We start from the raw sequence: 16,328 nt of genomic DNA on the forward strand, positions 1-16,328 counted from the left end.
GGACGGGGAGATTCTCCTCCAAAGACAATCCTGATGACCCAGTTTCTGCTGGAGGATGGCTCCTCTCTCTTTTCTGTTAGACCCTTGCTGTGTTTTAGAAAATTTTTGAGTAATGCACCTCCCTTCTTGGTATACCTTGATGGTGTGGTTTTACACAGTGAGTGGTATTGGGAAATGGTCTGCTCATTTTTCCTTTGGTGAGACATGCTTGGAAATTCTAAGGGTGAAAGAAATGTACTGAAGATGTGGAAGGTTTGAGAGGAAACAGTAAGTAAACTCTTTATGTGGTGCTGTAGAAGAACAGACGTTTCTCTCCCAGCTTGTGATTGTTCCATTAGGCACACAGCCATGGTTCTAGTACGTTGAAATCTTCCTGATGAGTAGATTTAGCATTAGAATTGCTATTTTTCCTGTGTTGGGAGCTTCAGGAGGACCTTCCAGGGAATTCATTCCCTACTATCTACCTTACATGCCCTTCTACTCTGAATACTCAGAAATGTCCCTTTAGCTGCATATCATTTATTCTCTTCACAGTGCTTATCTTATACCATGATAATGTGGTGAAAAAAAAAATTGTCTTTGGAGCTGTCCATGGTGTAGTCTTTGTGCCCGTTGTGGAGAAAAGGGCTAGGCCATTGATCCTTTGATGATGTCCTTCTGGATGTCATGAAGAAGGAAGGGAATCATAATAGTTAGGAGTAGTCTGGGAATATTTCATGTGTGTAGTGGCCTTGGAGGCTTTGATTTCTCATCATAATCTTTGAACATTGACATCGCAGGAATGGTTCTGGAAGTGTCTTTGCTAACAGACACATGCGATGAGAGCAGCTGTGTTGCAGGTCCATCACTTGAATCTCATTAAGCATAATGCTTGGGCAGCCCAAAGAAAAATGCCTGTAGAATTATAGTGAAGTCCTTCACTTCTGTAGTTTTCCTGTTTTTTCCTCTTTCATCATTACTGTCTAAACTAGGCCTCAATATGGCAGAGAATCTTTAAAAGATTGGAGGATCCACAAGAATTGTGGGGCTGGGGTAGCTGATTCCATACAGAGATTGAATATTTACAGCTGTGGTATGATTCCTTTAAATGTCACTGAATGGAATCCCCTTGGCAGTGTTTGACATTCTGGAGAAGATAGAACATTATGTGTGACAAAAATGAAACACAAGGTAAAACTGAATCTCTCTTCATTGCTCACAAGAAGTAGCATAAGAAAGGGTCCCATGTTAAGGCCTTTACAGTTTCATATTCGTTGTAGATGAGTGGATTACATCATAGAAAAATTGAGCTGATGCATTTTTCTTACAATGCGTAGTTGCGAGGAAGACCTCCTTGACTTCCAGGTCCCTTAGAGAGGAAATTTTGTGCCTGCAGAAAACTCTGTGACAGCCTCCTGGTGTGTTTCTCTACCACACTTTCTCTTTGGGTGCTTCCTTGTGCTGCTTCTCTGATTTGATCTTTTCCTGGTCTTTTGTCTATGTGTCAGATAAGTTATCACAAAATCACAGAATCACAGAATCATCTAGGTTGGAAGAGACCTCCAAGATCACCTAGTCCAAGTAGTACTACCTACTAACAGCATAGCTGTGTTGAGGAATGTTTTATGTGTTCATGGGCCTTGCTCAAGTAAACCACTGGCAGAGTATTTCAACAGAGATAGAGCTTGTGTGGAAGGATGGAAATGTCAGAGTGTTTTTGTGTTCTCCGTATTTTTTTTTTTCATCTGGGGAGTGGATGTAAATATGATATTAGTAAAAGAGACATGTCTGTGTGGAGCAGCTCATGCTCTTAAAGGAGAGGGACATTCCCTTACGAATATATTTACAATGACCCTGTCTCTGTTGGAGAACGAATCCTGTCTGTCTTTCCCCTTACCTCTTTAGTATGCTTCAGAAACTTGCAGAGAAATGTACCTCACTTCTTGGTATACCTTGATGGTGTGGTTGTGAGCAGTGCGTGTTATAAGGAAATGGTCTGTTGAATTAGCCCTTTGGTGAGATGTGCTTGCAAATTCTCGAGGGTGAAAGAAAAGCATTGAAGTTGTGGAAGGTGTGAGATGACATGTTGGGGGAACGTTGTGTGAGGGGCTATAGAAGAACAGATGCTCCATTCTATGCAAGTTTTAGTTATTTCATTCCACACATAGCTGTGGTTTACGCACTTCGAAGTCTGTCTGCTCAATAGTTTTTCCTGAGAAATGTTATTGAGGTTTTTTGGGATCTTTGGGAGAGCGTTCTGTAGAATTCATTTCCTACTGTCTACCTCACATGCTCTACTACTATGAATACTCAAAAATATCTATGTGTATAACCTAGGTGAATATGCTTTATTCTCTTCACGATGTTTTTATTATGTCATGTTAATGTGATGAAAAGAAAAAATGTCTTTCAAGCTGTCTATGGTGTAGTTCTCGTGCGTGTTGTGAAGAAATGCGCTGGGCGATTGGTGCTTGGATGATGTCCTTCTGCCTGTCATGAAGAGGGAAGGCAATTACAACATCTGGGAGTAGTCTGGGAAATCTTCATGTGTGAAGGTCTCTTATGGGAAAGAGGAGCCTTTGAACACTGACCTCTCAAGAATGCAGCTGGAGGTGACTTTGCTAGCAGACATGTACTATGAAAACAGCCGTGTTCATAGAATCCTGAAGTCATTTAGGTTGGAAAAGACTTCTTAGAGCATCTAGGTCAACCCTTAACCTAGCACTGCCAAGTCTACCATTAAACCATGTCACTAAGATCTAAATCTACATGGTTTTTGAAGACCTCCAAGGATGATGACTCAACTACTTCCTTGGGCAGCCTGTTCAAGTACTTTACAACCCTTTAAGGGAAGAAATTTTTCCTAATGTGCAATGTAAAACTCTCCTGGAACAGTCTGAGGCCATTAACTATAGTTTTATCACATGGTTCTTGGGAGAAGAGAGCGATCCACACTTTGTTCTAGCCCCTTTTAAGGTAATCACAGAGCATGGTAAGATCTGTCCTGAGCCTCCTTTTCCCTAGACTAGACAACACCAGCTCCGTCAGCCACTCCTAATAAGACCTGTTCTCTAGACCCTTCAATGGCTCCGTTGCCCTTCCTTGGACCTGCTTCAGCACCTCAATAACCTTCCTGTAGTTAGGGGTTCGAAACTGAACACAATATTTGAGGTGCAGCCTCACCCAAGCTGAGTACAGAGGGACAATCACTTCCCTAGTCCTGCTGGTCAGACTATTTCTGATACAAGTTAGGATGCTGCTGGCTTTCTTGGCCACCTGAGTACCCTGCTGGCTCATATTCAGCCAGCTATCGATCAATACTCAGAAGTCCTTTTTGGCCAGCTAACTTTCCAGCCAGTCTTCCACAGCCTGTAGCACTGCATGGGATTGCTGTGACCCAAGTACAGGTCCTGTCACTTAGCCTTGTTGTACCATGTACTGCTGGCCTCGGCCCATTGGTCCAGCCTATCCAGGTACATCTGCAGGGCCTTCCTATCCTTGAGCAGATCAACACTCATGACTAACTTTGTGTCATCTGAAAACTTACTGAGGGTGCACTTGATCCCTTCGTACTGATTTTGATAACGATGCTGGAGAGAACTGGTCCCGACCCATATTGTAGATGGGCAACACATTTGCTAGCTGCCAGTTGGCACAAACCTCCTGGATATCCAGGACTTCTGTTAAATGATGGAGAGTGTCTTGGTGAGCACTTTGGTTGGATCCGTTCAGATGGATCCCTTCTGGACCCGTAGACTTGCATATGCCTAAGTGGTTTAGCAGGTTGCTGACCATTTCCCCATGGATTATGAGGGCTTCATTCTGCTCCCCATTCCTATCTGAAGCAGATTTAGAGCCTGGAAAATAGTTGGGTCAATGTGGCTTTGGCTAGGGTATTCTTTGGTGTCATAGCTGGTGCCAGGGCCTGTGCCATTTCTGTTCTGATCATCATGTCCCTGTCCTTAAAGGCAATGAAGTTTCCCTGAGAATAAAGTATTTGGCAAAAGGTTCCTATGTAGGACAGGTCTCTGAGGTGAAAGGGTGCAGCTGGAGTCTCCACCATTTATGAAGGCGAAGGCAAAGAAGAGCAGAAGGGTGTTGTGGGAGCAGGTGTCCCCTGGAAATGCTAATCTAGAGCTAACTGATCCCAAGTACTGATGTAATAACTATTAGCCATGAATGTGAATTTCTACTGTGTAGAACAAGATCCTCTAATTCTGCATGACAGATTCATGAAGATATGATTGATGCTTAGTGCTGGTTCCTGTTCTTTCTCAACTGAATGTACTTAAAGCTGTTTAATAACTGATCCAAAGTACTGCTTTTGTCTTGCACATGCTGGAGTAATTTCCTGTGGGTCTCTGCTACCTTCACAGAGAATGCCATGGGGTTTTCTTCTCTTGTATGGGTAGGCATTTTTCTGGAAATCCATTTAAGTGAACAGAAGCAAAACCAGGTCTTCAGATTTTCTGTTCTCCAAGACCGCATTTCTAGTGGGGGAAACTAATCAGCGGAGACTGCCCCCACTAGTTTCGTCAGTAGTAGTGATCTGGAGTGCGTGCACAGCCTGTTCAGAGAGCTGAGGGGAGCAGCTGTTTCCTCCCTAAGAGTGCTGCAGCAGCCTTTCATACGTGCTGCACTGATTCATATCGTTTGTTGACATTGAAACAACAGCACAAATTACAACTAAACTGAATTTACATGGTTATACATTGTTGGAAAGCCGAGAAAACTTTCAATCAGGGGAGGACGGCAAGAATAATATTTGAAATTCGTGAAAGACATGCTGCTTCTGCAGTACTGGGTTCAGAGGTCAAATTTATACGAATAATTCTACTTGCCATACGGTAGAGCGAAAACAGCCAGAGGAACCCTCCACCTTCACTCTGCTCATGAGTGGCCTGAAGACCAGAATGCATTCGATCTTTTCCTCGAAGATGACAAGGTGTTGTGGATGCAAACAGACCGACTCTGGGCCGCTTCGCAGGGGAATGTGCCGTGACGGCGTATCCGCGGAGTCGAAGGTTTCCGCGAAAGAGGCAGGGCGGCGGCGGTCGGTGTGAGCCGTGCGTGCAGTGCCGGGCGGCGGCTGCGGGCGCCGCTGTTCACCACGGAGGAGAGGAAGGAGCGGAGCGCTGCAGCCAGCCCCGCCCGCTGCGGCCCGGCTCGCTCGGTCGCTCACTGTCTCGGCGGCCGGGCGGGCTGCGAGCGGCCCCGCGGTGCGGAGCCGAGCTACAGCGAGGGGGAGTGGCCGGCGAGAGCGGTCGGCGGCGGGGCCGGAGCTGGGGACGGGAAACGAAGCGGAAGCCGGAGCGAGAATCTGATCCGGAGCCGGAGGGGAAGCTGATCCGGAGCTGTCGTCAGGCGTCCGGTGGCGGCGGGGCCGTGGCGGAGATGTGCGCGGCGAGAGAAGGGCGCTGGGGCCGGAGGCAGCGAGCGCTGCTGTGCTGCGTGTTGGTGGCGGCGTTGGAGGCGGCGTGGGGGCAGCTGCGCTACTCGGTGCCCGAGGAGCTGCCCAAGGGCTCTTTCGTGGGCGATGTGGCCAAGGACCTGGCGCTGCAGCTGGCGGCGCTCCGCGACCGCGGCGCCCGAGTTGTGTCGGCAGATAGGACGCGGTATTTCGCTCTGCATGCGAACAGCGGCCACCTGGTGACGGCGGAGAGGCTAGACAGAGAGCAGCTGTGCGAGGGCTTGCAGCGCTGCGTGCTGCGCTGCGAGGTGATCGTGGAGGGTGAGATGAAAGTTTACGAGATCGAAGTGGAAATCACAGACATTAACGACAACGCGCCAAGCTTTAGCGAAGTTCAGATTGAGGAAACGCTGATCGAGACGACAGGACCTGGGACGCGTTTTCCCCTGTCTAAGGCTCACGATCCGGACATGGGAGTGAATTCCCTGCAGAGCTACGAGCTGAGCGGCGACGAGCACTTCTCGCTGTCCGTGCAGGCGGGAGCCGACGGCGAGAAGCGTCCCGAGCTGGTGCTGGCCAAGGCGCTGGACCGGGAGGAGGCGGCGTTTCACGAGCTGGTGCTGATGGCGAGCGACGGCGGCGAGCCGTCTCGGACGGGCACGGCGCGCATCCGCGTGTCTGTGCTGGACGCCAACGACAACGCGCCCGTGTTCAGCCAGGCGGTGTACGCGGTGCGCGTGCCCGAGGACGTGCCCGTTGGCTCCACGATCCTCACCCTCACGGCCACCGACGCCGACGATGGAATGAACGCGAACGTGAAATACTCATTTAAAGAGATTTCCACAAAAGCCTCCAAGATGTTCAGCCTGGATCCCGAGACGGGATCAATCAGGCTGGTGAGGAGCCTGGACTTCGAGGAAGGCAACTCCTACGAACTACAAGTGCAGGCACGGGACGGCGGTGGCCTATCCGACACGGCTGTAGTCTCAGTCTCTGTGACGGACGTGAATGACAACGCGCCCGAGATTTCGGTGAGGTCGGCGCTGAGCGAGATCTCTGAGGACGCGCCGTCGGGGACGGTGGTGGCCCTGCTGCACGTGCAGGACCGGGACTCGGGCGCCAACGGCGAGGTGTGGTGCTCGCTGGTCGGCGACGTGCCGTTCCGCCTGCGGAGCTCGGTGGGCAGCTACTACAGCGTGGTGACGGCGCGGGAGCTGGACCGGGAGGAGGTGTCGGAGTACAACGTGACGGTGCGGGCGGCGGACGGCGGGTCGCCGTCGCTGCGGAGCAGCGCGGTGCTGGCGCTGCGCGTGCTGGACGTGAACGACAACGCGCCGGTGTTCGCGGAAGCGCGCTACAGCGCCCGTCTGGCCGAGAACAACGCCGAGGGCGCGCTGGTGCTGACGGTGCGGGCGTGGGACGCGGACTGGGGGCAGAACGCGCGCGTGCGGTACCGGCTGGCGGAGGGGCGTGTGCGGGGCGCGCCGCTCTCGTCCTACGTGTCGGTGCAGGCGGAGACGGGCGCGCTGTACGCGCTGCGCTCCTTCGACTACGAGGAGGTGCGCGAGGTGGGGCTGTGGGTGCGGGCGGAGGACGGCGGCGCGCCGGCGCTGAGCAGCAACGTGTCGGTGCGGCTGCTGATCGTGGACGAGAACGACAACGCGCCGCAGGTGCTGTACCCGCCGGCGGCGGCGGCGGGGGTGGCGCCGGGCGCGGTCTGGACGGGCGTGGAGCTGGCGCCGCGCTCGGCGGAGCCCGGCGCGCTGGTGGCCAAGGTGGTGGCGGTGGACGCGGACGCGGGGCAGAACGCGTGGCTGTCCTACGAGCTGGCCAAGGCGACGGAGCCGGGGCTCTTCCGCGTGGGGCTGCACAGCGGCGAGGTGCGCACGGCGCGCTCGCCGCTGGCCCGCGACGCGCCCAGGCACAGCCTGGTGGTGGTGGTGAAGGACCAGGGCCGGCCGGCGCTGTCGGCCACGGCCACGCTGACGGTGGTGCTGGCCGAGAGCGTGGCCGAGCTGCTCTCGGAGCTGGGCAGCGCGGCGGCGCCGGCCGAGCCCGCCGGCAGCCTGACGCGCTGGCTGGTGCTGGCCGTGGCGGCCGTGTCCTGCCTCTTCCTCGCCTTCCTGCTGCTGCTGCTGGCGCTGCGCCTGCGGCGCTGGCGCCGCTCGCAGCTGCTGCCGCCGGCCAGCGGCGCCTTGCGCGGCGTCCCGGCCTCGCACTTCGTGGGCATCGACGGCGTCCGCGCCTTCCTGCACTCCTACTCGCACGAGGTGTCGCTCACCGCCGACTCGCGCAAGAGCCAGCGGCGCTGGGCGGCCGACAGCTGCTGCAACACCCTCCCGGCCCGGCCGCCGCCCGACAAGGCCGCGCCGCTGCTCGGGGAAGACGCTGCCGGCGCCCGCGGCGCACAGCCCGACGCCCTCCCGGTGAGTTGCTCTAGCTGAGTCCCTTGAGTCCCTCCCTCCGCGCTCGCCTCTTTCTCTCCCGTTTTGCTCTCTCGCTGCTCGCGCCTCTTACAGAGATGAAAGACATATGAGATTGCCACAGAGGTGCTGGGTTTGACAGAATCTCTGAGTAATGAGTTGTGCTTGAACATTGACCTCTCAAGAATGGAACAATGTTTGCCAGCAGGCACAGTGTATGGCAACAGAGCCATCGTGTGTTCATCCTTTCAATTTCATGCAGCATAATATTTGCCAAGATAAAATAATGAGGTCTGAAGGGTGAAAGTGAAGTCCTTTTTGTGTTCTGTGGGTTTCATGATTTTGCCTTGTGTGTTGACAGTGTCTATGTTGGGCTTTAGTATCATAGAGAACCCTTAAAAGTCTGTTATGTATGTTACATTTTGGATCGGGGGAGCTGTTTTCGTAAAGAACAGGAGCTTTGGCTCCTTTCACAGCAAGAAATTTGTTGTGCTTAAGCTTCCTTAATATGTCACTGGATGAGCCGTTCTTGGCAGTGGCCAACATATGGCTAGAATGTTATTGTCCACGGTGCAAGCAGAGGCTGTAAATGCAGAGCAAGGATGGTGAGCAGCTGGTTGTGAATGTGGAAAATAGGTGGATTAATGGATATTTTCTTTGGGCAAAGATTTGATTTTATAGTTTGCGCAAAGGCCTTCAGCACCTATACACAATTTTATTGTGGGTTTGCTGCCTTGAAAGTCAATTGTAATCCCCTGATGATAAAATGTTTTGCAGAAAAACTGTGTATGTAGAGTGATGATGCCTGTGTATAATGGTTTATAATTCCTGTTTGAATTCAGATTAATCCATCAATATCTAAGTTGTGAAATAGAGTTTCTTTGTAGTCATATTTCAATTTTTAGGCCTTTTTCCAAATAAGGTTGTGCTTCGTGTTTCCCATTTCTGGGTACACCTTTTTCTTTTGAAAATACCAGTGCTGCATTTCAGGAAATCCTTACTTCCCTGCAAGGCAGCAGGATGCCTTGCTTTTGGCATCGATACAGTGGATGTTAAACCAAGTCACCTTTCCCTTCACATGTGAGGTAACAGTTGTATTTTGTTAACAGCTTTACCACTGGTGTCCTTCACTTTCATGTCATTTCATAATAGTTGGACAGGTGAATATATGACATCTCTGTAAAGACAAGGCAGATGACAGAGTTCACTCTACTTTTATTTTACCTGTGTAGACCACAGGTGTCCTAGCTCTCCTCTCCTCTCCTCTCCTCTCCTCTCCTCTCCTCTCCTCTCCTCTCCTCTCCTCTCCTCTCCTCTCCTCTCCTCTCCTCTCCTCTCCTCTCCTCTCCTCTCCTCTCCTCTCCTCTCCTCTCCTCTCCTCTCCTCTCCTCTCCTCTCCCCTCCCCTCCCCCTCCCCTCCCCTCCCCTCCCCTCCCCTCCCCTCCCCTCCCCTCCCCTCCCCTCCCCTCCCCTCCTCTCCCCTCCTCTCCCTTCCTCTCCCTTCCTCTCCCCTCCTCTCCCCTCCTCATTACTGTGTGTGTAAGTACCTAGCAGCATAACCTGAAACTGATTCTTTCACTTCTGTAGGTTTCATGTTTTTTCTGTGGTGTTGTTTGTTTATTTTCAAGGACTAATGCTGGGGCCTGGATGTGTCTGATAATCCTTCAAAGATTGGAAGATCTTTTATAACTGTAGGACTGGGGAAACAGTGTTGCTGGTCCATCATTTGATTTTTTTCCACAATGTCATGGTAAACCAAAGAAGAATGTCTGTAGAGTGATAGTGAAGTCCTTCACTTGTGTAGTTTTCACATTTTTGTCTTGTTTGTTGCCAGCATCTAAACTGGGCTTCAGCATAGCAGAGAACCCTTAAAAGACTGGAAGATCTGTTAGTATTGTGGAACTATGGGAGCTGACTCCATATGTACCTTGAATGTTTGCAGCTGTCATGATTTTGATATACTTAAGTTTCCTTAAAATTCCACTGAATGAAATGCTCTTGCTGTGTGTGACATGTGGCCAAAAGTTGGATACTGGTTGTGAATGCTGAGCAAGGAGGGTGAGAGGCTGGTGTCAAACTTGGAGAATTACTTGGTCAACATAGTTTGGGCTGGACAACAGTATGATTTCATAGTTAATGCCAAGGCCTCTGCCATTTATGCTACAATTCTGGTTTCCTTGTGCTGAAAGGCAAATAAGCCTTTGATAATAAAGAGTTTGAATAAAAACTGTGCATTTAGAACAATGATGCATAGGTAGAATGGCTTGTAATTCTTGTATGAAACCTCATTTCTCTATCCATCTCTTTCAATAACATTGTTATATAGAGTTTTTTCTTTCTTGTAGTTACATATCTAGGCCATTGTTTCCAGGAAGGCTGTGTTTCATGTTCATGTCTATAGTGCAGTCCTTGTGCATGTGGTGGAGAAACAGGCTGGGCAATTGCTCCTTTGCTGATGTTAGCAGAGCCAGGTATCTTCCTGATAGCACATGTGCCTGATGAGTCAGGTAAGATTGTCTTGAAACAGAATCTTAATGGCCCTCTGTTTAACTTAACTGCTTCTCCTTTACAATCTTCTTGACCTTTATGATTCTTCACGATAAAGTGTTGAGCAAAGAAATCTCTGCATCTGTCCATGCTGTGGTCTTTGAGCATGTGGTGGAGAAACGGTTTTGCACAACTGGTCCTTTAACAATGTCTGTTTGCCTGCTACGAAGATGAAAGGCAATTGTGAATGTTGTGAGGATCTGAGAATGCCTCAGTAGTGCTGTGTGTGAAGAGCTCTTGGAGGAAACAGATGTATTTTGCTGCTTCACGATCTTTTAACATTGACCTGTCAAGGATGGAGCTGGACATGCATTTACTGTAGCAGCAGCCATGCTGCAGGTTCACCACTTTCATTTCTTGTTGTGCTGTCTCTGGACAGATAGAAGGCTGATGTCTGGAGAGAGACAGGGCATGTGAAAGAGTTCAGTGTGTTTTAATTTTAAACACATAGAAAGTAGGTGTTAACATTCACTTTATCATAGTTGTTATATTGCATTTTCCTTTTTGTCTTGTCCAAATTACTTTTACTACCCCTGGCTAGGAAGGAACCTCTGGAAGGATCCTTCTGTGACTGTGCTGTCTACTGGTTACCCTTATTATGCTCACATGTACCTACTGACATGATCTGCAATAGGAAACTCTGATTCCTTCACATCTGCAGGTTTCAGGTTTTGGCCTTGATGTTGTCAGGGTCTAAAACTGGTCCTCCATGTGGCTGATAATCTTTCAAAGCTTGGAAGACCTATTATAACTGTAGGCCTTGGGGGAGCAGTCCTATGGGGATACATACTTTGAACGTTTACAGCTATCAAGACAGCTCAATATAGTTTGATATACTTATGTTTCCTACAATGTCACTAAGTGAAATGTTCTTGCTGAGGGGTGACATACGGCCAAAAGACATCCATGGCCAAAAGTTGTCCATGGTGCAACTAAAAGCTGTGCACGCAGAGCAAGGAGGGTGAGAGACTGGCTTTGAATCTGGAAAATAGGTGGATCTACAGTGATGTTGTTTGGACAGTGGTTTGATTTTGTACTGGTACCAAGGCCTGTTCCATTTACAGTGTGATCCTTGTTTTCCTGACCTGAAGGTAATGTTAATTGGTTATTAGTGTAAAAACCATGTATGTACAATGATGCTTTAATGTGTAAAACTGCTTACAATTCCATTGTGAAAACTTGTGTATCCATCCATATCTCGTCATAACATTGTGATGGATAGCTTTCCTGGAGACATAACTATGTTTTCTGATCTTTGTTTCCAGGAAGGTTGTGCTTCATGTTTCCCATTTCTGGATAGAGCTTTGGCATTTGAAAATGCTAGAGCTGTACTGCAGGAAATCCTTACCTCCTTTGAAAAGGTCCTTTCAAACATCTGAAGACAATTTTTTGTGTATGAAGGAAATGAAACAGAAGCTAAAACTGAATCTCTCTTCATTTCTTGCAAGACTTAGCATGAGAAAAGGCCCTGTATTAAGCCCTTTCCATTTATAGTTTTATAATCATTGGAGATGAGCAGGCCACAGAGTAGAAAAATTGATGAGAGAGGATGAATTTTTGTTAAAATGAAGTCCCCTCCTCTGTAGTCCAGAGGAAGACTTGAAGGCTTTGCTTGCAGCTTAAGACCTCAGTGAATTCCAGGTGATCTGGGAATGAACTTTGGTGCCCACAGTGAAGACTGCGATGCCCTGGTGACCTTCTGTGTTGAGTCTCAAGTGTTTCAACAAAATCTCTGTTTGTGGAACAATGATGCAGGGGTCACTTTCTTCATTTAACATTCTTTAGGATGTATATAAGCCATTATATGAAGTGAATGCAGAGCCTCATTTGCCTGTGCCTGCTTTAGGCAAGTCTTCTACTTATCTTATGGGTGAATGTTCCTCACACAATGTGTTCCTCAGCCAGTTGTGACAGAAGGGTGGTTCTCAGAATGCAATGTGTGTTTTCCACATGGGACGTGGTGCTTTCCTCAGCCACGAGACCATTCCTAGGCATTACTGTGATTTCCTTGCTGCCTGTGGGAATTCCCCAGTTTTGGTCAAAAGTGAGCTCCAAGCTCTGCGTGGAGGAAGAGGGTGGAAGAACAAAATTAGTTGTTGGCAGATGTAAAATTCTAGGATACTTGTGGTTGGGTACAGGTGCGCTTCTTGACCTTGATGGCAACTCAACAGTGTGCTCTCCCAAAGGTGCTTAACTGTACTGTGAGTGGATTCAAAAAACTGCATGTTTGTACACTAAATGTTGTGGTTATATAAGGCTATAAGCCTCTTCTCAGTCCTTGAAAGTGGGTTGAAGTGTTAGGAATCAAGCCAGGGGATTTATTTTCCTATTTCACTGAATCTCTGAGGTCTTGATTGAAAATGAGGTCGTGGAATATGTTTCAATTTCAGAGGTTACCAGTGCTGAACAAGCCCTTGGGAATCCTCTTACACATCTCTCCCATTTTTGTCAGTCCCCACATCCTTGGGGAGCAGTCAAAGCTAGGATCCGTGGCATCCATAGAGCTGGAGACTGTACTTTATTGCTGGGGCCATGTCCACACACCAGAATAATCCATCAGTGGGTTTAAGCTTTGGTGGGGTCTGGGTCTAAACCCCAGAGTTGTGAAGCTGTGTGATATATCTTGTATGTGTGACTGTGCTCAAGAGACCTGAACAATTCAGGAATGGAAGTGATGCAGAGTATTTTTGCAGTTTCCCTTGGGCAGCATTACATGTTACAGATGGGGTGGCAGTGCAAGGCACGTGGAAATACTCTTACTGTGAAGGGTTAATGATTTGCACTTTGATTGCCACCTTGCAGCTCTTTCGGTATCCTTGTCTACTCTTACCTGTAGTAACATGTGATCCATTAATGGTAAGGATTGAAAATTGATGCAAGCGATGTATGAGGCATACACTAGCATGCATTCTTAATAGCATTGTGGGTTATAAATGTTTCTTTCTACTTCTGTGCTCCACACCAGCCAGTGAGGAGCCCCTTTATGTGGTTATGGGAATGGCCTTGCTGACGGAAGAATCCTGTCTACACAGCGACCTTGATGATAGTTTTGTCAAAGCAGGTTAAATCTCCCAGGGATCATTACTGTGACCCTCTTGTGTGTGTCTCTCCAAGTGAAGAAGAGCGTGGCTATTTCTTTGTGAGAATGGTCCTGTTTGCCAGGCAGAGTGTGTTCACACAGTGGTGTTGTGGCCTCTTCTATGATAGAAGGATTACTCCACAAGCAATTGTTTCTTGATGACTGTGGAATAGTCTTGTGAAGGAGAAGCTGAGTCCTGCAGTCTGCATCTTTATATCTTATAAGGGTGCTGCAAGAGACTCTCTCGTAAGATATAAATCAGGAAATGAGTTATCACTGGGACCCTGGAAATGAGCACAGTAGTCACTGATGGAGTCATGTTTTAGAGCAATCTCAGTACTCTTGTTTAGAGCAATTGGAGAGTCAGGAAAATACATTGTATTTGTAGTTTTCCAAATCTGTGGTCTGTATAGAGCTTGAGATGATTCTTTCGCTCATATTGTGTCGAGGGTCATGAACCAAGCTTTGCTGGCTTTCAGAGCCTTCCATTCCATAATTTCCTTTGATTTCTGATAAGAGGCAGCGCTATCATAAAAATGGGTCTTGAGGAAGATTAAATACTTTTTCATAAGTGTTGCACTCAAGTGAGTTGAATCCTTTCCATTTTCAGAGCCCCCCACTCCCGGAATGCTCTATGTCTTTTTGGTGCAAATTGCATGTCACTGTGTTTGTGTCATCAATCAACGTCCTTCTCTAGTGTTGCCTGTCTTCAAAGCCTGAGACTTTGTCTTGTGACTTTTTTTGCCATCTTCTTTTCTACGAGTGTCTGACCATGCTCAAAAAGGTAGCTGACATATTGCATGCGCGGCAGGCACTATCACAGGGTAGTATACAATTGCTTTTCTTCACAACCACTGAAACAGCACACTGGTGATAGAAGTATGCCAGTACATTGGGTACATTTTTGCTGACCATCTATGTTTTTACATCAACTTTCTCACTCCGTTCACAAAGAGAAGCACTTTTGAAAATCAGATTTAACAGGGCTGTCTTCATTCTGCTGGAGTAGGAAGTGGTGGTGATCTCACTGATTTGTAAAACCGGGAGCATGTGCTGATGCTGCTTTTGTAGAGAATAAAGCTTGCCGTGTTCTCCTGTAGTCCCAGTCACTATGACAGATATATAAAATGAAATGGATATAACCAAGAAGCTCCTGAAAGAAAACAGCGTTCACGGTGGATCTGGTGCTCTCTTTCTACAACACCTTTTCTCCAGAAGCACTTTGTCGCTGCTGCTAGTCATAGCTGATAGAAATGAAATGCGAGAGCTGGGGGAAGACAACCCCCAGCAGTAGTGGAAACTCCTGAAAGGTGTCGGCTGTTTCCCTTACAGCGAGACTGGCTGTTCTTACCTGTGCTCTGGTGTGCAATGTCCGCGCGCTGCTCCGCTGCTCGGTAACACGCTCCCCAGCCAGACTCCTCACTCCCACAGCCGAACGGAGCTGCTCGCCTCGCCTTCCGCGCGGTGGCAGAAAACCGGCAGAGCCCGACGATGAATCCCGCTCCCGCTAGCTGCCGGCGCCGTCTGCCGGGCGGCTGCTGTCAGCGCGCCTCAGCGAGCAGCGGCCGGGACCCGGGGTGCGCGGGCAGCAGCCGGCTGCGGTGGCGCCGCGGGGCCTCCGGGTGCCGCTGTTGGCCGCCGCCGTCGCCGCCTCCTGTCCCCCGCCGGCTGCTCGCTCGCCCGGCGCCGACAGAGCCGGAGCGGCGCGGGCAGCAGAGAGGCGGGGAGCGGCGGCCGAGCCGGTGCCCAGATCGCTGCGCTCCGGCGGCGTCGGCGCTCGGGGCAGGCAGCGCCTGGCAGGAGCGGCGGCGGAGGGGGGGTGGAAGGAGCGCGGCGAGCGCTGCTGCGAATGGCAGGCGGGCGGCGGAGGAGCCGGTGGCGAGCGGGCGGGCAGGGGCTGCTGCCCGCTTTGCTCCTGTGCTGCTGCTGCTGCTGCTGCCGGGCGGCGCCGGAGCGGCTTCGCTACGCAATCCCCGAGGAGCTGAGCAGGGGCTCGCTGGTGGGGCCGCTGGCGCGGGACGTGGGGCTGAGCCCAGCCGAGCTGCCGGCACGCCAGCTGCGGATCAGCTCGGAGAAGCACTACTTCGCCGTCAGCGGCGAGAACGGGAACCTGTACGTGAGCGAGAGGCTGGACCGGGAGGAGCTGTGCGGCGAGTCGGCGTCCTGCTCCGTCAGTTTCGAGGTGGTGGTGCAGAACCCGCTGAACGTTTTCCACGTCGAAGTGGCCATTCAGGACGTTAACGACAACGCGCCGCGCTTCTTGCGAGACAGCATCCAGCTGGAAATCAACGAGCTGACTTCTCCCGGCGCCCGCTTTTCCTTGGGTATCGCCGAAGATCCGGACGTGGGCCCGAACTCCCTGCAGGGCTACGAGCTGGAGGCCAACGGGTACTTCGCGGTGGAAGTGAAGGAGAGCCAGGACGGCAGCAAGTTCGCGGAGCTGGTGCTGCGCCGCGCGCTGGACCGGGAGCGCGAACCGAGCCTGCGCCTGGTGCTGACGGCGCTGGACGGCGGGGAGCCGCCCCGGAGCGGCACCGCCCAGCTCTGCATCAACGTCACCGATGCCAACGACAACGCGCCCGTGTTCGCGCAGGAGCGGTACCGGGTGAGCCTGCGGGAGGACACGCCGCCGGGCTCCGTGGTGCTGCACGTCTCGGCCTCCGACAGCGACGAGGGCAGCAACGCCCGCATCACCTACGGCTTCGCAGAAATGCCGGCCAAGGTGCTGCAGAAGTTCGCGGTGGCTGCAGAGAACGGGACGGTGACGCTGCGAGAGGCGCTGGACTTCGAGGACACGCGGGGCTACACGCTGCTGGTGGAGGCGCGGGATGGGGGCGGCCTGGTGGCGCACTGCAAAGCGGAGCTGGAGGTTCTCGATGTGAACGACAAC

The 16,328-nt window shown here is 50.6% G+C and overlaps 2 protein-coding genes across 2 annotated transcripts in view; both read left to right on the top strand.

Annotated features, from left to right (window-relative positions):
• The window catches only part of LOC118256151 (protocadherin gamma-A10-like), a 101,164-nt gene that overhangs the window by 47,756 nt on the left and 37,080 nt on the right, over positions 1 to 16,328 (top strand).
• On the top strand, positions 5,339 to 7,833 carry LOC118256152 (protocadherin gamma-A10-like). The gene has a single exon (XM_035562893.2). The coding sequence runs from the start codon at positions 5,374 to 5,376 to the stop codon at positions 7,831 to 7,833; it is 2,460 nt and encodes an 819-aa protein (XP_035418786.1). The 5' UTR covers positions 5,339 to 5,373.

Source organism: Cygnus atratus, chromosome 14 (genome assembly GCF_013377495.2).
Source record: "Cygnus atratus isolate AKBS03 ecotype Queensland, Australia chromosome 14, CAtr_DNAZoo_HiC_assembly, whole genome shotgun sequence".
NCBI classification, from domain to species: domain Eukaryota; kingdom Metazoa; phylum Chordata; class Aves; order Anseriformes; family Anatidae; genus Cygnus; species Cygnus atratus.

Bases quoted from the DNA above. Each gene is read 5' to 3' on its own strand.
- LOC118256152 (XM_035562893.2), top strand. From the start codon at position 5,374: ATGTGCGCGGCGAGAGAAGGGCGCTGGGGCCGGAGGCAGCGAGCGCTG.